The sequence below is a fragment of the Chiloscyllium punctatum genome, chromosome 17, assembly GCF_047496795.1.
Source record: "Chiloscyllium punctatum isolate Juve2018m chromosome 17, sChiPun1.3, whole genome shotgun sequence".
Lineage (NCBI taxonomy): Eukaryota > Metazoa > Chordata > Chondrichthyes > Orectolobiformes > Hemiscylliidae > Chiloscyllium > Chiloscyllium punctatum.
Genome location: NC_092755.1, coordinates 95,611,880 through 95,637,837, shown reverse-complemented (window position 1 = coordinate 95,637,837; position 25,958 = coordinate 95,611,880). Strand labels below are relative to the sequence as shown.

Sequence of the window (25,958 nt, the reverse complement as noted above, 5' to 3'; positions counted from 1 at the left end):
TCGCAATCAAAGATACGTCCTGCAGACATAATCATCAGTAACATGGAAACTCTCCCTAAACTTCCACATCCGACAGGAAGAGTACATCACTCTACTAATGGCCATCTTTGCTCCTTCACAATCTACAGACCCAGAAAATATCCCCATCTTATTGCTCTAAAAATAAACTGCTCCAAGCTAACTTAATACTTATAGCTTATATTTTTAAAATTTAATCTGAGACAGATCTCAGAAAAACATGTAATCAAGAAAGAACCCATTCTACTCACAACTGTAGAATTACAGCAAGGCTACACTCAAATGCTGCGCACTTATCAGTTCCTGTGCTGTGAGCTCTCCCACACAGGTTCCTCCAAGATCAACTGTGAATTTCAGTGTTTGGTCATTTTTCGTGGATGCACTCTGAGATACTTGAACTCAAATAGCAAAGGCAGTAACTGGGCAGATTCACTGCTGTGTCAGACAGCAGAATAGGTTTCTTTCTCTGACCATATGGCCACTGCCTTTGTCTGTCTTCCTCCTTTTTAAAGTGCCGTTGTTTTGATCTTTTGTTCCCCAAAGTTCCAAAACAATGCAACAATATATAAAACAGTAATTGCTGCTCCTGGAATTCGAGGAAGTCACCTCCAACACCTAAAATACTTCAAAACAGGTGCAGCTCTTATAACCACAATTTTTTTCCCATCCTCCATCTTGGATTCCCAGAATCAATATGTCTCACTAGGAAAATGGGTAGGACTCCCTTATCTGGGCACATTTAGATGTCAAAACAACATCCAGTGTAAGACATAAATAATAAACATACGTCAGATGCCAAGATTTCACTACTTCAGAAGACAGAAGAGAATTCCCAGCCTCAGATCTGTTGTCATTGCAACATTATTTACATGTCTGGTTTAATTCTATTTCTGGTCAATGGTAAACCCAGAATATTAAAGGATAATCAATGGTAATACGATTCAATGCCAAAGGATTATGGTTAGATTCTCTCTTGCTGGTGATGGTTATTACATGGCTTTGTGTGACATGCATGTTGTTTTGGATATGTTTTCATAAAAGCATAAGTTGTTGGTCAGGAGGGACAGTGTGATATATTGGACAGTAGCTTATAACGCCTGATTAGCCTGGCCTCTCTGCACAAATCATATTGATCTTCCTTTTTTATCTATTAATAGCACAGGTACGAGCAAACTCTGAGTTCTCTAATTACTGGTGATTAATGTATTAAATTGAAAGAAACGCACTTGGAACAATGTGTAACAGGGCATAAAATAGTAGATTAATTCCAATAATTAAGGGGTCTATAATGAGAGAGGATGAGTGCAAAATTAAAAGCAAAAAATATAGAATAAAGCAAGAGGAACTGTAGAATTCACTTCCAGGTTGAATGGTTACAGCAAACTATGTCAACATTACTGAATAATTTGATGAAGAAAATGTGACAGGGATTATAGGAAGAGAGCAAGCAAATGTGGTTTAGACTATTTTCTCACACAGGAGAAAACGTGTCATCAACTGGTAGAATCCAATGGCCTGTTCTGTGTTGAAAGCTCTGCTTATGCATTTCTCAGTTGTGCAATTCAAGAAATAGGAAACAAATGTGTTAATTTAAAGAATGGAACCAATTATACAATCTTTATAACACATTAAACTCCACACACTTCAAGGCATTTCCTACTACCTATAAGCTCGTCATTTAGATGTGTTTTCATTTAATATTACTTAAACTATGATTGATTCACAGTAGCATTGGCTGCACATGTTGGAACACAAACATTTTCTCTGCCATCTGACGTATTTCATCAACAGTCACCTCGAAACTACCTGAAAATGGACAATAAAATGAGGAAAATCTTAATCCTCAAATCCCTTAAATTATTCAAATAAATTAACATCAAAGACAGAATCAAAATAATCACTTATTCACATCGAATAACTATCAAAGCACTGGTGACATGCTGTCACAGTGGGCAAATACAAAAGGTATGTACTACGATGCTTGCACTACTTGATCAGCAAATCCAACGATTCCACTTAAATACACAATTAAAAACAAAATACCATCGGTAGACTAGTTCTTCTTACCCAAATATTCCAAATCTGACTGGACCATTAAAGGTGAGAGTCTTCACGTTTGGGCCCTTGCCTCGTTGCTCCATAATTTGAGATAAAACATTTCCAAGTCCTGACAGAATACCACTGTGAGCAAAAGGAAAAATGTTAATTTAGATTAGATTAGATTAGATTCCTTACAGTGTGGAAACAGGCTTCTCAGCTCAACCAGTCCACACCGACTCTCCAAAGAGTAACCCACCCAGACCCATTTCTCTCTGACTCATGCGGGAGCAGGTCAGGCAGCATCAAAGGAGCAGGAGAATCGACATTTTGGGCATGAGCCCTTCTTCAGGATTCCTCAAAGATTCCTGAAGAAGGGCTCATGCCCGAAACGTTGATCCTCCTGCTCCTTGGATGCTGCCTGACCTGCTGCGCTTTTCCAGCAACACATTTTCAGCTCTGATCTCCAGCATCTACAGTCCTCACTTTCTTCTAGAAGATTTTAACCTACTGCGAATCCTCTTGCAAGGATGCCTTCCTTGAAGAAGCTCTCTTCCTCCCTCTACATTCCTGAAGAAGGGCTCATGCCCGAAACGTCAATTCTCCTCCTCCTTGGATGCTGCTTGACCTGCTGCGCTTTTCCAGCAACATATTTTCATCTCTGACTAATGTACCTAACACTATGGACTTCTGAAGCCAATTCCCCTTTCTAACATTAGGAGAATCGAGGCAAGCTAAATTGTAAAATAGGTGAATACAAACAGGACCAAGAGTACATTTTTCATTTTCTAATTTATTGAAGTGAAGGTGTAGTAATTATGTTGAAATATTCATTGAATCATAGAATCCCTTCAGTGAGGAGGTAGGCCATTCAGCCCATCGAGTTCACACTGACCCTCTGAAACGCATCCCACTCAGATCCCAACCCCACTTCCCCCCCATCCCACTCTATCCCTGTACATGTACATTTCCCCATGGCTAATGCACCTAGCCTGACATCCCTGGACACTATAGGGCATTTAACATAGCCAATCCATATAACCTGCATGTTTTTGGACTATCTCTCCACCCTTCAGGCACTCTGCCTGTATTCCTGATGAAGGGCTTTTGCCCGAAACGTCGATTTTACTGCTCCTCGGATGCTGCCTGACCTGCTGTGCTTTTCCAGCACCACTAATCCAGAATCTGGTTTCCAGCATCTGCAGTCATTGTTTTTACCACTGTGAGAGGAAACCAGAGCACCTGAAGGAAACCCACGCAGAGACAGAGAGAATGGGTAAAATCCAAGACTGGAATCAAACCGATCTCCCAGCCACTGTGAGGCAGCAGTGCTAACCACTGAGCTACTGTGCCACCCCAAAATCCTGGTTGGTCTATATCTTAATTCCATCTACCTGCCTTGGTTCCTTAATACCTTTGCCCAACAAAAGATTACCCTTTTCAATTTCAAAATTATCAGTTGACAATAGTTTTAATAAACGATTTGTCAGAAAGTGTTCCAGATTTTCACATGCTTTGTTTGAAGAAATGTACTTCAGCATCATCCTAAATGATTTTGTTCTAATTTTAAGTCTATGCACTGAACTCCTCCCTTCACAATTCTAGAACTCCCTTATCTCAGTAAACACTGTCTCAGCATCACCTTACATATTCATTGCATAGACCACACTGTATTCCAAACAGTTCTCAAAACTTAACTCTTTCAACCACTGTGCAGCAAAGATTCAATAGAATGAAACAACATTCAAGGCCAAAAACCCCTTCCTCAAGTATAGTGCCCACAAACTGAACACAATGGGCTGGATTTTGTGAGGATTGACAATCTCAAAAAAGATTACCATCCTGCCCCTTGCTTTTATGAATGGAGAAAGCTCCACATGTCTGACAGGATGCTCCAATCAGGCCTTCTTCAGAACTGGGGAGCCATACTTCCTTTCTGACAGCTCTCTTTCGTTTCAAACTGATTTGAAAACCACGCAAACCACGCCTCCATTTCACAGCAGTGAAATCCAGAATTCTAAAAGTTAAAGATCCAGAATCACAGCCACTTTGACAGCTGCTATCAGATAGTAAGTACATAAGGTAAGTGAGAGGTTAGGGTACAGAACCAAATAGATTTGCTTTTAAGGGGGGAGGAAGGGGGGCAAAATGTCTGGTAAGCATGGATAGGGTACCAGACGGGGAGAATACCAAAAGGATAGGGCTACAGGTGCTGGATGTCTGATGGGTAGGGGTGGGTTGCCAAGTCAGTAGGATGGCAAGTGGGTAAAATACCAGTGCAAGGTGACAAGGGACCAGTTCAATGATGCAGAGTTTAAGATAAATGGAGGGGAGGGGGAAATTGGTGGTGTGGTGGTGGTGGTAGGAGACATTACCTGGAGTGCAAGAGAGGGTGCATCTTAGGTCCGGGTTGTGTTCCCTTGAATTTTCTTACCAGCTATGCATATAGAGTCATAGAGATATACAGCACGGAAACAGACCCTTCGGTCCAACTCGTACATGCTGACCAGATATCCCAACACAATCTAGTCCCACCAGCCAGCACCTGCACCATATCCCTCCAGACCCTTCCTATTCAAATACCCATCCAGATGCCTTTTAAATGTTGCAATTCTACTGGCCTTCACCACTTCCTCTGGCAACTCATTCCATTCACATATCAGGCTCTGCGTGAAAAAGTTTCCCTATAGGTCTCTTTTATATCTTTCCCCTGTCACCCTAAACCTATACCCTCTAGTTCTGGACTCCCCACCCAGGGAAAAGACTTTGTCTATTTATCCTATCCATGCCCCTCATGATTTTATAAACCTCTATAAAGGTCACTCCTCAGCCTCCAACGCTCCAGGGAAAACAGCCCCAGCATGTTCAACCTCTCCTTATAGTTCAAATCCTCCAATCCTAGCAACATCCTTGTAAATCTTTTCTGAATCCTTTCAAGTTTCACAACATCTTTCCGATGGGAAGGAGACCAGAATTGCAAGCAATATTCCAACAGTGGCCTAACTATGTCCTGTACAGCCACATCATGACCTCCCAACTCCTGTACTCAATACTCTGACCAATAAAGGAAAGTATACCAAATGCCTTCTTCACTATCCTACCAACCTACGACTCCAAGGTCTCTTTGTTCAGCAGCCTCCCTAGGACCTTACCATTAAGTGTATAAGTCTTGCTAAGATTTGCTTTCCCAAAATGCACCACCTCACATTTATCTGAATTAAACTCTGTCTGCCACTTCTCAGCCCATTGGCCCATCTGATCAAGATCTCATTGTAATCTGAGATAACCTTCTTCGCTGTCTACTACACCTCCAATTTTGGTGACATATCTCTGAAATCTGAGCATGGTAGCAACTTCCAGAACCAGAAGTCAATGCTCTGATCAGAATGCCGAAAATAATCATAGTGCATGGAATATCAGTGAGGTGGGGTGTAAATCAGGATAGGCAGATGAGGAGAGGATTTGTATCCTGAGTGGAGGGTGTTGTCAGGTTCTAGTGCAGTGAGGGTTGCCAGGCTGTGTGTGTATACACCCAGGTAGGAGGTAGGTTAGGGGTGAGAGAAGAAAGTATGGTGTCTGTTCAATAGGTTATGTAATTAAGTCATAGAGATATACAGCATGGAAACAGTCCAATTCATCCATGCTGACCAGATATCTTACATAAATCTAGTCAGCATTTGGCCCATATCCCTCCAAACCCATCCTATTCATTTACCCATCCAAATGCCTTTTAAATGTTGTAACTGCACCAGAATCCACCACTTCCTCTGGCAGCTCATTCCATACACGCACCACTCTGCATGAAGAAGTTGCCCCTTAGATCCCTTTTCCCCTCTCACCCTAAACCCATGCCCTCTACTTCTGGACTCCCAAACCAGGGAAAGGACCTTGCATATTTACCTTATTCATGCTCCTCTATAAGGTCACCCCTCAGCCTCCAATGGTCCAGGGAAAATAGCTCCAGCCTCTCTATATAGCTTAAACTTTCCAACCCGGCAATATCCTCATAAATCTTTTCTGAACCCTTTCCAGTTTCACAACATCCTTCCTGTAGGAGGGAGAACAGAATTGCATCCAAAAGTGGCTGAACCAATGTCCTGGACACCTACAACATGACCTCTCAGTTCCAATAAATAGTTTATCTTTTTCTGTATAACTATTGACTTGATTTCATCAACACCTTTCAGGTTTTCTGATCTAAAATAGAGAGTCTTGGAGGATTCCAAGAGTAGAGGAATTACCCAGTGTATCTTCAATTTTCTGGGCAATTCCTTTGGAGTATGTTACAGAGGGGATTTACATTACAACTGTTTGGGCCAAAAATTCAGATGGAAGTCGGATCAGTGATCAGTTGTTATATTCCAACCCTTCTGAGATACCAAACAACATTCCAACAGTGTTTTAAATTTATTTTATCTACCAGTTTTTAGCTATTGCTGCTCTTGAACTCTAAAACCTCTCTTTTCTGATCCACAGTTTAGAACAAAACAACATAAATAACGGGAGCAGGAGTATGCTATCTGACCCATCGAGCCTCCTCCACCATTCAATAAGGTCATAGCTGATCTTTTCATGGACTCAGCTCCACTTTCCCACTCGCTCAGCATAACCGTCAATTTCTTTCCTGTTTAAAAATCTACCTTTGCCTAAAAACATTCAATGAGGTAGCTTCAACTGCTTCACTGGGCAGAGAATTCCAGATTCATAACCCTTTGGGTGAAGAAGCTCCTCCTCCACTCAGTTCTAAATCTTAATTTGAGGCTTTGCCTCCTAGTTCTAGTTTCAGCTGCTAGTGGAAACAATCTCCCTGCTTCTATCTTATCTATTCCTTTCATAATTTTGTGTGCCTTTCAAAGATTGTCCCTCATTCTTCTAAATTCTAATGAATATTGTCCCAGTCTACTCAATCTCTCCTCATAAGCTAACCCTCTCAATTCCAATTTAGTGAACCTCCTCTGCACCCCCTCCAATGCCAATACATCTTTTCAAGTATGAAGATCAAAACTGTACACAGTACTCCATGTGTGGCCTCACCAGCACCCGAAAAAGCTTCAGCGTAACCTCCTTATTTGTAAACTCCATCCCTCTAGCAGTGAAGGACAATATTCCATTTGCCTTCTTAATTGCCTGTTATACCTGCAAACCAACTTTTTTGTGATTCATGCACAAGGACACCAGGTCTCTCTGCACAGCAGCATGCTGCATTTTTCAGCATTTAAATAGTAGTCCACTTTGTTGTTATTCTGATCAAAATGGATGTTCTCACATTTCCCAACAATGTACTCCATCTGCCAGATTCTTGCCCACTTTTTTTATCTATCTACAGTATATCCCTCTGCAGACTTCCATTCTCCTCTGCACACTTTGCTGTACCACTCATGTTAGTGACATCTGCAAACTTTGACACACTGTACATGGTCCCCAACTCTAAATCATCCATGTAAATTGTAAATAATTGCAGTCCCAAGACTGATCTCTGAGGCATACCACTCGCCACAGCTCACCAACTAGAAAACATCCATTTATCCCTGCTCTTTGTTTCTAGCTTCACACCGTTTAAACATATACTTATCATTGATTGGGGTTGTTAACCTGGACCAATCAGGAAATCCCTGGCTGATGATTAGAACCAGGAGATTAGACTGTCCTCAGTTCAGATTCCAAACTGGCTTGCTGCAACCAGTGTAATGTGCACAAGTAAATAAAAGGGTGATTTAGTGATGGGGTATTGGCTTTGATCAATCTTTCTTGATATAAAATGGCCGATCTCATATTGGCACCTCTGTCATAATAGTGTTCACTCACATAAACTATCAATGAAAGTCTCACCTTCTCACCCTCAGCCTTCACCTGAGGCATGGTGACTCGCCAGTTAAGCTCACCACCAAATCGCCCCTAAGGAGGGAGCAGCTCCACAGTTCCTCTGGAACTATGGTGACTTTACAATAATATCCATGTCTAACTTGCTGTTCCTACCTACACTGTTCATCTTTTTTTTATTTTAAGGTGTCAACTTCAGTGATGGCACGATCACCTTTAAGTCAGAATATTATGAGTTAAGCCCCACTTTAAAGTTTTTATCATAAAATTGTGGATGCTCCTGAGGAATTCAATTCATATGATGAAACGTCAATTCTCTCAGGCATTATAAAAAAGATCCTGAGGCACTATCTGAAGCAGGGTGGGTGAGTTCTTAAAGTTGTATTTACCTCAATGAACATCACCAAATCATCATCTCATTGCAGTTTGTGAAACTTTGCACGGATTCACTTCATTACAACGGTTCCTACATTGCAACAATGAATGCTTTACAAGTACTTCATTGATTGTCATGCACTTTGAGATATTCTGGGAAAACACACAGTAATATATAAATGCAAGTTCAATAAAATTTATAACTGTGTTACTGTCATGAAATTAATAATGAATGAATAGGCTGCGATTGCAATAGGATAGGTGTTCTACTGGACTACATATAAACTCATTCACTCTTCCCTCTGCTAGGTTAGTCATGCTGTACTTGACCCAAGAAGGTAGGATATACAAAACCTTCACTCATCTAAACTGTTCAATATTTGATGCACCCAGATTCAAGACTGGAGAGAGGTCTTTCTGCAAATATATCCTCAGAGTATACTGAGTGGGGGACAAAAAAGGATTTCAGCGCTGACCTTTAGTCATTGTGATCCATCACAGAGTTAATACTTGAAGTTAATAACTAGAGTGACTTTGACATTAAACAAAGGCTGAAAGCCCTGCTTTCTTGTGCAATATTGATAGCTTTACTTCTACAAACTTTGTCAGTAACTCTGTAGGTAAATAATTAATTATAGCGATAGTAATCTGGAGACTAAGTTAATAATAAAATAAGTTGTTTCATTGGAATTCAAGTACTTTCATAGGACGTTTCATAGAACATAGGAATAGAACTTTTCCCAATTCATTCACAGATATCGACACTTTAGCATGTATTGCCCTCCCTAACTGCATTTGAGAGGTGGTAAGTTGCCTCCTGCAATCACTGCATGTCACGTAGTGAAATTACCTTTTATTAAAAATACATTTTTACTGAAAAAATATATTTTTAATATTACAAATACAAAACAATACTATACAATTCAAAACAGTACAAAAAAATCAAGTACAAAAAGTTAAAAAAAAACCACCCTCATGTACAATGTAGAAAAATACAGAATAAAGAAAACCCAACTAACTATTAAACTAAATAAATAATAACCAACAAACTAATAAATAGTAACACTCAGCTCAGCCAAATAAGACACTCATACATTCACAGTTCCTCCTCCCCAGATATTGGACTCGTAAAACACAATCTCTACTGCTATATAAAAGCCCTTGTTAGTGTGGTAGATAAATCTGTGTCCAGGTATTCCAAAAAGAGCTGCCATGTCATATAAAAATTCTCAGTTTTGTGATGTACCATACTGTGAGAAATTACAAGGGAACATGCTCCATAACAATCTTCCACCAACCCGACAGGCCCAGGGAGGTTTTCGGATACACAACCTTGCAAGATATTCTTTCTTGCGGAAAAAGTGCGGATATTGAAAAGTTTTTTTCTTATCCGCATCTGCAGGGAACACACTGGGCAGGCCCAGAAGAAGAGAGATCAGGTCCTTTTCCACCCTTACACCCAAAATCCTCTCAAGCTAGTAAGGGGGCACCTTGCTGGGAGGTTTCGATGTCTAACCATATTGAAACAGGGTCCCCAAGAGCCCAGTCACTCATGTAAGATAAAAGTGAGCTTAGTTGGTAGCTTTTAATGTCTGGGAGATCCACTTCCCCCTAATCTGTGAGGCAGTTGCAGTTTAGGGGTTGTTTACAATGCCAAATAAATGAGCTGAACCAGCCATTTAATCTCCTGAATATTCGCTTCTTGAAAATCAGAGGGAGCATCCATATAGAGTACAGCAAACAGGCTTAATAAGCGCTATCAAATGTTGTCAAATAATTGAACAAAATTGGCTTTGAACAGCCAATCCAGTAATAAATATGCCCAAATACACCCCCCCCCCCCCACCCCCCCCCCCCCCGTGACAACCTAAATGGAAATCGATATTCGTCCTCAAGACCTTTCGTAAGACCACCCATAAGCATAGCCTCTGATTTTGCAAAGATAATTTTTTACCCAAAAAGGCGCCAAACTCGCAGATGCATTGTATCAGGCGAGGCACTGGAACTGATGGATTTGACAAAAAAATTAGGACATCATCCGCATTCAACAAAATCTTATGTAATTTTGACCCCACTTCTGGAGCTGATATATTAGGATCTCTACGAATGGCCTTCATCAATGGTTCAATCATCAACGTAAAAAGCAGTGGCGGGAAGGGACAGCCCTGCCGGCTGCCCCTAAGAACATTAAAATTAAAATTACCCCATTGTTGATGACTGCAGCAAGAGGGCCACTGCAGAGAACCTTTACCCAACTTATAAAGACTTCGCCCAAAACATACCGCTCCAGAGTATAGAAATGGTTTGGCCACTCAACTCGGTCAAATGCCTTCTCTGTAGCTAGAGAAATCACCAATCTCTGTATTGACTGTTGTCAGCATGCTTGAATTATACTGAGTAGCCTCCTAACATTATTGGAGGATCTGTGGCCCTTTATGAAGTCTGTCTGATCCTCTTTAACAATGGTGGGTAACACAGTCTCCAGCCTTAATGCGAGAGTCTTATAGGAGGATTTTAAAGTCCACTTTTAGGAGTGAAATAGGCCTGTATGCAGCACAGGCCTCCAGGTCCTTCCTTTTTTTAAGAATAAGTGAAATATTGGCCTGTCTCAGAGATTAGAATAGATTCAATTCCCTACAGTGTGGAAACAGGCCCTTCGGCCCAACAAGTCCACACAGACCCTCCGAAGTGTAACCTACCCCCCTCTGACTAATACACCTAACAACTGTGGACAATTTAGCATGGCCAATTCCCCTGACCTGCACATCTTTCGAATGTGGGAAGAAACCGGAATACCTGGAGAAAACCCACGCAGACACGGGGAGAATGTGCAAACTCCACACAGACAGTCGCCCATGACTGGAATCGAAACTGTGAGGCAGCAGGAAGCAGGAACCACTGAGCCACCGTACCCCCCTAAATGGCGGGAAACAATCATGGCCATATTAGTCTTTAAACATATTGAGCATCGGGCCTGACAGTATGCTTATAAATTCCTTATAAAATTCACTAGGGGAGTCCATCAGGACTGGGCGTTTTTCCACTCACAGCTGCCTCACAGCTTCCTGCACCTCTTGCTCTGATAAGGGGGCATTGAGAAAGGACTCTTGCTCAGGGAGTCATGCCCGGGAGCTCCTGATCCTTAAAAAAAGATTCCATTTTGGCCCGCCCCTCCTCACAACCCTCAGATTGATATAACTTAGAGTAAAATCTCTGAAATGCCACATTAATCTTTTTAGAATCACATGTTAGGTTCCCAGACCTTTCCATAATCGTCATAATGGCTTGAGGGGCGCTCCTTTTCCTGGTGACATATACTAAGTATTTGTCTGGCCTGTCACCATATTCATATAACCTTTGCTTTGCAAAGGTAAGCTCTTTCTTTGCCATCTATGTGAGCACGGAATTCAATACAGATGCAGCACCGTGATCCTCTGTAGTTTGATGAACAAGGGCCTGTCAAAGGAAGCCTACTTGGTTGCCTTCAACTGTGCTTTGAGGAGACATTGCTGCTCACCGTTCTGCTGCTTCCTACTAGTAGAGTAGGAAATAACTAACCCCCTGGCATAGGCTTTGGCAGTTTCTCAAAGGACAGATGGACTACTGACCGAGCCTGAGTTAATGTCCAGGAGCACCCGAAATTCCCGAGAGAAATAGTCCACAAACTTGTTATCCTTGAGGATAAAGGGATCCAGTCGCCAGTACCTCGGACCCACTATAACATTCTTAATCTTAACTATAAAGGTACCCTGGAGCATGATCAGAGATGGTAATATTACAAATCGTACAAGATGCCACCAAGTCCAGGGTTGCTACAGGGGTCAGAAAAAAATCAATCCTGGTGTGACATCTGTGTGGATTGGAAAAAAACGTAAGATCCCTGCCTGTAGGGTGGAGACGCCTCCAGACATCCACCAACCCTAACTCCACACGCAGATCCACTAATTGTTTAGTTTGTGCAGAGGGTATTGAGGGGCCTTTGGGCAACCTGTTCACTGTGGGATCTATGAGACAGTTAAAATCTCCCCCTATAATGATATGCCGGGACTCGAGACTGATCAGGTCAGAAACCGCATCTAGGGGATGAGCTGGAGGGCAATAAACATTTTAAACACCACAATCTTCACCATTTAGCAAGGTTTTAAGAATTATAAACCTCCTATGTGTGTTTTTAACACACTCTAGTAACTTAAATAGGAGATTCTTCCTAACCAATATAGCCACTCCCCTACTTCTGGTATTAAATGATGTAAAGTAAACCCAAACAAAGCCATTCTACTGCCATTCAAATGCTCCCTATCATCCAAGTGTGTCTCCTGTAACAAAACAATATCCACCTTCTCCTTTCCAAGAGCCAAAAAGTACCTTCTTCCTCTTAATTGGTAAGCCGCTTCCCTTGATATTCCATGTACACCATGTGATCAAATCATTCGCCACAACTTTCTGCAGTGCCATTCAAATTCCAGAGAGGAGGAACTCGAACCACAAATCGCTAAGCTTTAGTGTCATGTGATCCATCAAACATAAAGACTATATAAACTAAAACCACTACGTTTAACAAATCTACAAAAGTATCAAAAATTAAAAACAACAAAAACCAAAAATCAAACCAACATGTAAAGTGCCAATAGTGCTAAGTACAGGAACTCAACCCCTGCCCAAAAGGGGCAACTATCCATTCAAAACTGCTCATAAGTAGGCATCTAGCCATCCCAACCATTTTCCCTCCTCCTGGGAGAAAAATGAATTTTTAAAGCAAAAAAAGGGGGTAAATACCTCACCCATCCTTTGGTATAATTTAACTTCAAAATTGAAAGTGCACAACTGCCATCAAACAGAGTTTAAACCAAATTATTACTAATAGAGAAAAAAGTAGGGAAAGAAAGCTCCAACCGAACTTCCTCTGTTTTATTCAAAAAAACAACAAAGACACACCCAAACAACACTGCTGTTTGTACATACTATTGGTCAGGTTAGGTTAATTTGTCTACAAAGTCGCTTGCCTTCTCTGAAGTGTCAAAGAGATGTACGGATCCATCTAAAGTGATCCGAAGCACTGCTAGATACCTAAGAGAGTATTGAATCCCAAACTCCCTCAGTCTTCTCTTGACACCGTCATAAGATTTTCTTTTCTGGATCATCACCACTGAGATCTTACAGCCCTCATAAATTAGGACCTTCGGATCCTTCCTCTGGATTCTGGAAGCTTCTGTATCTCTGTAGTGATGAACCACACTAAGAGTGATGAGAACGTTGACCCAAACCTGAGCTCCATGCCATGACCCGGTGTGCCCTCTCAATTTTCAAGTCTCTCATGCCAGCCTCCATGTTAAGGAATTTCGGCAGCTGAGCTTCAATAAATTCCACAGGCCGCTCACCTTCCTTATCCTCCAGCAGACCGATGATCCAAATATTTTTTCTTCTGCCCCTGTTCTCAAGATCATTCACTTGGTTGTGCAAAGTACAGACCTGCATCTCCAGAGCTTAGATCCTATCCTTGGAGGAACTGGCTTCAGCTTCCACCATTGTGACTCTGTGCTCAATCTCATTCATCCTCTTTCCCAAGTCTCCCAGCTGCTGTTCGTGCTTCTGCAGCCATGATAGAGATTGGGGCCAGCTTCTCCTTTAGCTGCTTACCCAACACCTCGCAAGATTTCACGAGCTCCTTCACTAGGGCCTGGTAGGTGATCGAGTCTGAAGATCGAGTCTGGACTGCGCGCCTGACCTTGGACGCTTCTTTGGCATCTCTGGATGGCAAGATACACAGGTAAGTTAATTTTTCACAGCTTCCTGGGACTCCACAACCTTTCTAGAGTCCCAGGATATCGCGATGTTCTGGGATGGACGAGTTAAAAGCTTGTCCCACTTGTGCTGTGGTGCGGAGCTCTGCAACGTGATCCTCTCAGATCGCCGCCATCTTGGATCCCCGTGGTGAAACTACTTAATATCACCACGGTAGTAATCAACTCAGGATATTGATGATGAAGGAAGTGCAATATATTTTCAAGTTAGAACGTTGTAACTTGGAAAAATTCAAATGGTGGGGTTTCTGTGCACCTGTCATGTTTGTCCTTCTAGGTGATAGAGTTCATACATATGGAAGGTGTTGTCATAGAAGCCTTGGTTAGTTGATCCCTGTGCATTTTCTAGATAGTAAAGGCAGTGAAAGTTGTCCTGGATGGTGCAGGAGCTAAGACGCTCACTGCAGAATACCCAGCTTTTTGACATCCCCGTAGCTACAGCATTTATGTGGTTAGTGTGATTAAGTTTCTGGTCAACGGTGACACTTCCGAACCTTGATAGTGGGATAAAACTGGTAATACCATTGAAATACCAATGAAAGATGGTTTGATTCTATTGTTGAAAATGTCGATCACTGTGTGACATTTTGCCACTAACTTGTCGAAGCTTTTATGTTTTTGTGGTATCCAGCATGAGTTAAAAATTGCTTCAACATGTAAGGGAATTACAAATGTTATAGATAGCCAAACCAAATCAACCAATCTACCTTTGTATCTCCAACACAATGAAATTAAATGCTTTAAAGATCTCAACAGTTTCTCCAATGGCTCCTAACCAGACTTTGTGAATAATTAAGTCCAGTTTTATACCTTAAACAAAAGACTTAAAATGTATTAAATATACAATAACTTTAATTGAGAAAAATTAAACAAGGTAATTTAGTTAATGTCTATGCTTTTAACCCAAAACGTGTTTTTTTCAGCTCCCAATGACACAAAAGACAGAAGATAAACAAACATAGTTAAGGGATAAATAAAAGAAAACAACAAAACTGGCCAGATTTCCTAATTATTTTCACTATGTGTTATTTCATAGGAACAGATATGGACTCCTTAGTTGCTTTTCTGGAAATATCAATCGGGGTCATCTTTTCCTTTCACTCAGGTACAGTTAGCAATACTTTTAATTTAGCTTTCTAATCAGTTGGCTTCCAAAGCTTGGTGAGGGAGATTAGGCGAGGACTTTCAAATCTTTATGCTGAGTCAATAGCAGCCAAATGCTTCTCCTCAGTAAACATTGTTAAAAAAAGAACTCTAACTATGGTCCCATCCAAAAACTGACCATCTTTTCCTGAAACCTCAATATTTGCCATCTGCTTGAATATAGGGTGTCTCCATAATTTGTAGAAATCAATTCCCAGGTACTGACCCCATTAAGAACCAAATATCAGTTTAAACACAATGCTCTTCATGGGATTATTGTATCTGTAGGAACAATTTTAACAGGAAACAACCTGCAATTAACATACAGTCCTGGCCTCACAAAGAAACAAAAGCTAGTTTGGCCTGTTCTTTTTCTTTTATCAAAGGTAAAACTAACAAAAATAAAAATAAAACTAACAAAAAATTAGCAAGAGTTCCAACATAACCACTTTTAAATCAATCAGCAACCCTACTTTTGATCTTATGATGAACAGACATTATCAATTAAGCAGCTGAAATTAGTTGATCCTAAATTACTACCCCAAGGAACTTAGGACCTTGTGGCACAGTGTGGTGTTCCTACCTCTGAACCAGGAAGCTAGGGTTCAAGTCCCATCTGCTCCAAAGGGGATTCATAACATCTCAACAGATTGATTAGAAAATATAAAACCCTGAGGATGTACTGAGTGATTTCTTGGGGCCAAGACGATTGACTCTACAATCATGTCCCTTTGTGCTAGGTATAACTCCAATCTGATTCCTACTGACTTCAATTTTGCTACAGCTCCTTGGTTAAATGCTGCCCAATGTCCAAGATTGCCACTCTCCTCATTACTCTGAAATTCAGGTCTTTCACACACATTTTGACCAAAGCTGTTGAGTTCTTCTACTGGGTACCTAAAGGATCTAAACATCATTGAGCAGTGACTATGTGCTCTTTCACCACATTGAAAACATAGTTTGCTATCACTTTGGTTACATTTGAAAATAGATTGATAAGCAGAAATTAGCCAGCTTGAATTTGACTACTTTTTTTGTGGACAGCACCAGGCAATTTTCCACATAATCAAGTAGATTTTCATGTTGTAGTTGAAGCAGAATGGAACCTCATTGACCAAGATGACTTGATCCTGAAGGACCCAACAGCCGTACCAGATCAGCAGGTGAAAGAGTTAACACAGGACAGCTAGACTGGATGTGCAGCAATTTCCAGAACACAAATCATCAGCATTATGGCCATATGATGACAGACCCCATGTCTTTGTCATAACTGTTATGACATAGAATGTATTTATTTAATAAAGATTGACTTGTGATGGTGGAATCTCAGGAGCAAACCAAGATGAATCATTCACTTAGCATACTCAAATTTATGCAAATATTTGTCTTGTCATTTACACATCTGCTTGGCCCTTCCATCAGTATGATGGTGTTGCTCATGGAATTTCATATTTCTTTTTCCTTTATTCTTTCATGGGATGTGGTGTTACTAACAAATCAGCATTTGTTCTCTATCCCAACTACCCTTGAACAGAGTGGTTTGCTAAGCCATCTCATTCAGCATTTAAGAATCAACCATGTTCCTGTCGGCCCAGAGCCACATGTTGGTCATATTGGGTAAGGTGGGAGATTCCCTTCCTTAATGGATATTAGTGAACCAGATAAGTGGTTACCACAAAGTAATAGTGGTGACCATGAAACTGAGATTAGCTTTATAATTCCAGAATTATTAATTAAATTTAAAAATTCAACCAGCTGCCATGGTGAAATTTAGTCCACATTCCCAGACCTGGGCTTGTGGCTTACTAGCACAGTGATATTATTGCTATGTCACTATCTACCCAAACCAAATAGACAAAACTTTAATTTGACCTACTGCTTGTGAAATCACTGTTTTCTATAGCATGTTGTTTCCATTGTTCAGTATACATATGGTGAACCTGATAAAGCAACAGCATGTGACATGTCATTTTCAGGTATGCCTGGTGATACTTTTGGCATGCTCTCCCACACTTTGAGCTTGAGTTGTTTCTTTTATTTGAAGTTAATGACAAATGGTTAAAAACGTTGGTGGTCTGCAATGCCTCATGGATGCACATTTGTGAATTGCTAGATTTCAGAATCTTCGCATGGTCCCTTTTATACAGTCAAGTCTGTCCTCAGTGTGAAGATGAATCTCTTCTCAAATCTGTGCAGTGGTCACTCCCTTCCCAATACTGTTATCGACAAAAGCATCTACAACTGCTAGATTAGTGAGGACAAGGTCAATGAGATTTTTCCTCATGCTCATTCACCATGTACTTAAAGGCCCAGCATGATACCCATATCTGTCAGCCAGCTCAGTCAACAGTGTTGCTACCAAACCACTGTTGGTGAGGGGCATGCTAATTCCCTATCTAGTGGACATTCTTTGCCTTTGACAATGTCAGTGTTAGTTCCAAATGATATTCAATCCAAAAGAATACCAATTCATCATTATTTAATCAGTCTGTTTGGACATGCAGCGGCACAGGTCTGGGACAGTTGGAACTCCAAACTAAATCTTCTGGCTCTGAGGAAAGGACATCACCACCGATCCACAAGAGCCTCAAATGTACTTGGCATGATTCAAATTTATGCAGGGAAATCTCTCAAGTCCACCAGCTTAATCATGTAGCCACAAGTACTGAGCTATGACCACAAGGCGAATACTGATCATACATTGGGTTAAGGTAGTAAGTGATAAACAGCAAAACATTCCCATGACCATAGAATCTCTACAATTCAGAAGTAGGCCATTCGGCTCATCGAGTCCACACCAACCCTCAAAGAGTATCCCTCCCAGGCCATTCCCTGTAATCCTGCAATCCCCATGGCTAATCCACCCAGCCTGCACATCCTTGGACATTATGGGCAATTTAGCATGACCAATCCACCTAAGCTGCACATCTTTAGACTGTGGAAACCAGAGTACCCTGGATGGGAAGAACATGCAAACTCTAAAAAGACAGTCACCCAAGGGTGGAACTGAACCCATGTCCCTGACGGTGTAGGCAGTAGTGCTAACCACTGAGCTAATGTGCCACATCATGTTTGGACAGATGTCAGGACAGGTCAATGGTTCCAGAATGAATGTTGGGAACATACTATTACTATTAGACTTATCTGACTGTTTAGCACAGTAATATGGGCTATAACTTAACTAGTCTGTGGGTGAGCTGTCCCAGTTTTGGCAATAATGTCTGGATATTAACATGAAGAACTTTGCAGAGTTGAGTGGAAAAATATTGGAAATTTTAAATAAAACAGAAAATTGTGAAATATTCAGGAGGGCTCACTGCCTCTGAAGAGAAACCTAATTTAATCATGCAGGTCGTTAACCTTCTGGTTCACATTTCTGATAAAAGGCCATTAACTCTTTACCTCTTCACAGATCCTGCAAGAATTGCCAAGTGTTTCCAACATTTCTGAGATTAGCTACACATTTTTTTCAGTTCTGGAATTCTCCTTTTACACATCTCTTTCCAAAATGTGACACAAAGCCTTCCACTGATCAATTTTGCTTCTTTTGATGCCATAGAGATAAACAAACTGCAGATGCTGGAATCCAAAGTAGACAGGCAGGAGGCTGGAAGAACACAGCAAGCCAGGCAGCATCAGGAGGTAGAGAAGTTGACCTTTAGGAGATACTTACTCCCACTTCACCTCCCTGCCCCCCTTTATTTGCAGCTCCCCCTACACACAACCCCAGTCCTGAAGAAGGGTCAGGCCCGAAAGCTCAACTTCTCTACCTCCTGATGCTGCCTGGCTTGCTGTGTTCTTTTGGTGCCATGGTAATTTGCGTGGATTGCTGCTGAATGCTTTGGGAGTGTTTCCCCGTGCAGAAGGCAACCGGATCGATGCAAGGTATCATTGCTCAAAGATATTCCAGGTGGGTGTAAGCATGGAAACACGTTATTGATATTTTCTAATCAACCTGTTCAGAAATGTTATTATACACCCCTGAAGAAAGAAAGATTATGGAAAGGGTAAATCATCATAATCGGAATTACTGCCCAGGGTTTTGATAAGGAAGCAAGACACAACCAATGATGAGACATGGGGCGTTTTCTCCTGCTGTCAGCGGAGACGACTTATCGACGAATTCTATTGGACGACACTGGTCTACGGTATAGTTTTGGAAAGGATACATAAAAATCAATTGGTGACCTAAACTACAAAGATGAACAAAAAGCCTATTTCAGAGAGACTTCGGAAATGGTTTTATGGTGCCAAGGTTTTTTTTAAGTGAACTAAACGACAGTTTAGTTACGATAAACCAAGCAGCCCGACCAGACTAAGCAGAGAAACAATATTGCTCCCGACAGTAAATTCAAGAAATGATTTTGATTTACACAATAAGTAATTAAAATGCATAGTCTGATTAGAACTTCGGCAAAAATCCATCAAAGAAACTTGAGAATGCTGTGTTTCCATGCAACACATGGTCAGCCTATCGGAACGTCCGTGCGGGAATGTCACGTCTCAACCAAAACGATTCACACGATCCGTTCCCACGAAGTCGATTACATTTTTACTTTCACATTGCCAACTAATGCTTGCGAACGTTTATATTCACTACCTCCATGAACCACAGGAACAATGGAAAAACGTGCCAGACAGATCAGAGAATATGTTGCCGATTTGTAATGTCATGAAATTGCAAAGAATAAATCTAAATCTCAAGACATGCTCACAGGCACTGGCATCTCGCAGCATTTCTTTGGGTGGTGCTTACCTGGTGATTGACTTGGTTAGTATTGGATACTTTTTTAACAGAAACAAGTATTGGTGTAGTAAGAGTCGGTGGAAAGGCCTATCGGGCGTTGAATGTCCCGACATCATTAAATTCAAGCCGAGCTGCAGCAATCCTGGACTGACGCCACTTACGTCTTACTTTCGATTGAACACTAAACGCCTCGGCGGTTACCGTAAATAACTGCACCTGGATACGAACAGATCCTGGCCAACTACTTCCCAAGAAATCATTGGAAACAAGCGCCGTCGAGCAGAACATTATTCTAGATTCATGTAAATGCTCTGAGCGTTTTCTTAAAGTCCGAGTATGTATCCCGACTAAAGAGTTAATGAATCGAAACCTGCAACCCATTCTAAAAGATGATAGACTTAACAGCAATCTAGGTTTGTTCAATATGTAGTATCAGTTGCATGACACTATGATCTTGTGTTATAAATTCAGTGTCTAATGATCCTGCCCCACTAGCTATCTGAGGAAGGAGCAGTGCTCCGTAAGCTAGTGCTTCCAAATAAACCTGTTGGACTATAACCTGGTGTTGTGTGATTTTTAACTTTGTCTGATGTAGGCAGCAGACACTATTACTCATGATTTGGAGATGCCGATGTTGGACTGGGGTGTACAAAGTTAAAAATCACACAACACCAGGTTATAGTCCAACAGGTTTATTTGGAAGCACACTAGCTTTCAGAGCGTCACTCCTTCATCAGGTGATAGGTTACTTGTTGGACTATAACCTGGTGTTGTGTGATTTTTGACCACTACTCATGATCACCTTGAATAACAAAGCGGGCTTGAAGGGCTAAAAGTTCCTATCCCCAAGGTTTCGATGTGGCTTGTACAAGAGCTTAATGGTTTCCTCATACAAAGGTGGAACTTTTAGCCCTTCAAGCCCACTTTGTTATTCAAGGTGATCATGAGTAGTGGTCAAAAATCACACAACACCAGGTTATAGTCCAACAAGTAACCTATCACCTGATGAAGGAGTGACGCTCTGAAAGCTAGTGTGCTTCCAATTAAACCTGTTGGACTATAACCTGGTGTTGTGTGATTTTTGACTTTGTACACCCCAGGTGGCAATATGAATAAGAACTATACAGATTATGCACTTGCAACTTTAAAAAAAAATAAAGTTTGTTTGTTTTGGTGAAAATGCACAGTAATCATAATGTATTGGGAATAATACATGGGAGAATAAATTACATTACAGAAAGCTGATATTGTCTGGATGGACTAAATAGTCTCCTGCACCATTACGATTCCATAGCATTACCAAATGATACTTCAAGCATAATTACAATTTGCTTGGCATTTTTCTACAAAATATGGGAAATCTGTAAAGGATGTTTCACAAAAGATTAGGAAGAAATGTTCTCTCATCTGAAGGATACATATCCACTGACAAGACCATCCAATGCTTCTAAATTGATTCTTAGCTTTTGTAATTAATCGTTACTATCAATTATTTCTTACATAGTACAAATCAATAACTTTAAAAACATTTAAACTTCCAATTGATAGTTTAAAGGATGATACGAGATTTAATGTGGCTGATGCAGCGACCACCCCCACGCTGATTGATGATGTCACTTCCGCCCCCATCATGGCCACTTCCACCCCTCACAATTCCTCATGCATCACACCTGACATCACTTCTGCCCTTCACATCATCGCTGATGCCACATGCTCAGTGACTTCCGCCACCCCTACTGCCGTGGTCACCACCACTTCCGCCCCCACTAGCGCCACTCACCTGCATTCTGCTGACATGCCCCCCACAGACCACACTGTCACTATCCCCACCCCCCGGAACCCCAAGGGGAACACTACCCCTGCTCATGACTCCACCCCCATTCCCCCCACCATCACACCCACTCCAGTTACAGGTTCCGCACCCACTCCCAGCTCCACACCCACACCAGATCCCAGCTCCCAGCCCTGCTGAGTTTTCACCATCCCGCCAGACCTTCCCCTCACTGAGGACGAACGATCAGTCCTCAGCAAAGGACTCACCTTCATCCCCCTCCGTCCACGCATCAATGAATTTAATACACGACGTGACATCGAACAATTCTTCCGTCGCCTCCGCCTCCGAGCTTACTTTCACAATCAGGACTCCCGCCCAACTTCCGAGGACCCCTTCGCCCACCTCCAACACACTGCATCCACCTGGACACCCCGTGCTGGTCTATTACCTGCCCTCGACCTCTTCATTTCCAACTGCCGCCAGGACATTAACCACCTCAACCTGTCTACCTCCCTTCCCCACTCCAATGTCTCACCCTCACAACTCGCAGCCCTCCAATCCCTCTGCTCCAATCCCAACCTCACCATCAAGCCAGCGGATAAAGGGGGCGCAGTGGTAGTCTGGCGCACTGACCTCTACACCGCTGAAGCCAAACGTCAACTCGAGGACACCTACTCCTACTGCCCCCTCGACCATGACCCCACCCCCCATCACCAAACTATCATCTCCCAGACCATACAGAACCTCATCAACTCAGGAGATCTCCCACGCACAGCGTCAAACTTCATAGTCCGGGAACCCCGCACTGCCCGGTTCTATCTCCTTCCCAAGAGCCACAAGCCTGACCACCCTGGTCGACCCATTGTCTCAGTATGCTCCTGCCCCACTGAACTCATCTCTACCTACCTCGACACTGTCCTATCCCCCTCGTCCAGGAACTCCCTACATACGTTCAAAACACCACCCACGGCCTCCACCTCCTCCAAGACTTCCGTTTCCCCGGCCCCCAACGCCTCATCTTCACCATGGATATCCAATCCCTCTACACCTCCATCCACCATGACCAGGGCCTCCAAGCCCTCCACTTTTTCCTCTCCAGACATCCCCAACAGTACCCTTCCACCGACACTCTCATTCGTTTGGCCGAACTGGTCCTCACCCTTAACAATTTCTCCTTTGAATCCTTCCACTTCCTCCAGACCAAAGGGGTACCGATGGGCACACATATGGGCCTCAGCTATGCCTGTCTCTTTGTTGGCTACGTAGAGCAGTTGATCTTCCGTAATTACACCGCCACCACTCCCCACCTCTTCCTCCGCTACATTGATGACTACATTAGCGCCACCTCGTGCTCCCGCGAGGAGGTTGAGCAATTCATCAACTTCACCAACACATTCCACCCTGACCTTAAATTTACCTGGACCATCTCTGACACCTCCCTCCCCTTCCTGGACCTCTCCATTTCCATTAATGACAACCGACTTGACACTGACATTTTTTACAAACCCACCGACTCCCACAGCTACCTGGATTACACCTCTTCCCACCCTACCTCTTGCAAAAATGCCATCCCGTATTCCCAATTCCTCCGCCTCTGCCGTATCTGCTCCCAGGAGGACCAGTTCCACCACAGAACACACCAGATGGCCTCCTTCTTTAGAGACCGCAATTTCCCTTCCCACGTGGTTAAAGATGCCCTCCAACGGATCTCGTCTACATCCCGCACCTCCGCCCTCAGACCCCACCCCTCCAACCGTAACAAGGACAGAACGCCCCTGGTGCTCACCTTCCACCCTACCAACCTTCGCATAAACCAAATCATCCGCCGACATTTCTGCCACCTCCAAACAGACCCCACCACCAGGGATATATTTCCCTCCCCACCCCTTTCCGCCTTCGGCAAAGACCGTTCCCTCCGTGACTACCTGGTCAGGTCCATGCCCCCAAACAACCCACCCTCCAATCCTGGCACTTTCCCCTGCCACCGCAGGAACTGTAAAACCTGCGCCCACACCTCCTCCCCACCTCTATCCAAGGCCCTAAAGGAGCCTTCCACATCCATCAAATTTTTACTTGCACATCCACTAATATCATTTATTGTATCCGTTGCTCCCGATGCGGTCTCCTCTGCATTGGGGAGACTGGGCGCCTCCTAGGAGAGCGCTTTAGGGAACATCTCCGGGACACCCGCACCAATCAACCACACTGCCCCGTGGCTCAACATTTCAACTCCCCCTCCCACTCTGCCGAGGACATGGAGGTCCTGGGCCTCCTTCACCGCCGCTCCCTCACCACCAGACGCCTGGAGGAAGAACGCCTCATCTTCTGCCTCGGAACACTTCAACCCCAGGACTTCAACAGTTTCCTCATTTCCCCTTCCCCCACCTCACCCTAGTTCTAAACTTCCAGCTCAGTAACTGTCCCCATGACTTGTCTGGACTTGTCCTACCTGCCTATCTCCTTTTCCACCTGTCCACTCCACCCTCTCCTCCCTGACCTATCACCTTCATCCCCTCCCCCACTCACCCATTGTACTCTATGCTACTTTCTCCCCACGCCCACCCTCCTCTAGCTTATCTCTCCACGCTTCAGGTTCACTGCCTTTATTCCTGATGAAGGGCTTTTGTCCGAAACGTCGATTTTGAAGCCACTTGGATGCTGCCTGAACTGCTGTGCTCTTCCAGCACCACTAATCCAAAATTTGGTTTCCAGCATCAGCAGTCATTGTTTTTACCTCCTTAATATCGACTATGCCTCTTACCCTTGCAGAGCCATTCCCATGTTTCGTACAGCAAACTTCAGGATATGTGACCTCATAGAATATGAGTTCCCTGATTGGGGCTGTTAATTTGGTCCCCCATCAGGTCCACACCCCCAACCAGCCCACACGCCACTTCTGGCACCTTTCCCTGTCACCGCAGGAAGTGCAAATCCTGTGCCCACACCACTCCCCTCACCTCCATCCAAGGCCCCAAAGGATCCTTCCACATCCATCAGACAATTACCTGTACCTCTACAAATGTCATCTACTGTATCCGTTGCACCTGGTGTGGTCTTCTCTACATCGGGGTGACAGTTCGCTTTCTTGTGAATTGTTTCGGAGAACATCTCTGGGATACTTACACCCACCAACCCCACCCTCCCGTGGCTGAACACTTCAACTCCCCCTCCCACTCCGTCAAGGATATGCAGGTTCTGGGCCTCCTCCACCACCAAACCATTATCACCTGATGCCTGGAGGAATAACGCCTCATATCGTGACTTTGGATCCTGCAACCACACGGGATAAATGTGGATTTCAACAGCTTCCTCATTTCCCCTCCCCCCACATTATCCCAGTCCTAAGCCTCCAACCTAGCACCTCCCTCCTGAACTGTCCATCACCTTTCCCATCTATCCACTCCATCCCCCGACCTCTCACCTTCTCCCTCACCTTCATCCACCTATCGCCTTCTCAGCTACCTTCCCCAAACCTCACTACCTCCCATCTATCTCTCAGCCCCCAGCCCATAAGCCACATTCCTGACGAAGGGCTTATGCCCAAAACGTCAATTCTCCTGCTCCTCGGATGCTGCCTGACCTGCTGTGCTTTTCCAGCAACACACTCTCGACTCTGATCTCCAGCATCTGCAGTCCTCACTACCTCCTATTAATCTGGTCCAATCAGGGAGTTCAGTTGACAGATATAAACAGAAAACTGAGCTGGCTCAGTGTCACAGACTCTCTACGGATAAGTTAAAGGTGATTTGGTAATGGGACACCAGCATCTGTGGAGTTATTTCAGAGATGAGAAGAGAAAAGCATGCTCCTGAAGAAATTCATTTGTAACAGTCATCTTTGAATTGAGGTACACATTTCTGGAATCTGGAATTTGGGAAGCTTGACTTATTCAATCCTGCCATCTAAGACTGGGCCCAGAATCTGGAAACAATATGTTATTTTTTCAAAGTATTGACATTGGAGCAAATGAAATTCAGTGAGTAATTCTCCTGACAGCTTGTGGACCCACAGCTTTTTCAGTGAATAGGAGCCTAACTTTCCCTGAAAAATTAATTCTGTCTGTTTCTTTCTCCACAGTTGCTGTATGACCCACTGGCTATTTCCAGCGTTATCTGATTTATTTTTCAAGAAAAGGTAGATGATGGGTACTCATCCTATTTCTGTGGCCATTCACAAATTCAAAACACTACAAACATTAACTAATTGAACAACGATTTGGAGGTGCTGGTATTAGACTGGGGTG

At 42.9% G+C, this 25,958-nt stretch overlaps 1 protein-coding gene across 1 annotated transcript in view; it reads right to left on the bottom strand.

Moving 5' to 3' along the window:
- Window positions 1–20,128, bottom strand: part of pxmp2 (peroxisomal membrane protein 2) — a 46,812-nt gene extending 26,684 nt beyond the window's left edge. Inside the window, exons 1-2 of the mRNA XM_072588002.1 lie at window positions 19,951–20,128; window positions 2,086–2,199 (exon numbers count right to left, since the gene is read on the bottom strand). Coding sequence (XP_072444103.1) covers window positions 2,086–2,199; window positions 19,951–20,057 — 221 coding nt within the window. The 5' untranslated portion in view covers window positions 20,058–20,128. The remainder of the gene's footprint in view (window positions 1–2,085; window positions 2,200–19,950) is intronic.
- Window positions 20,129–25,958: the final 5,830 nt, after the last annotated feature.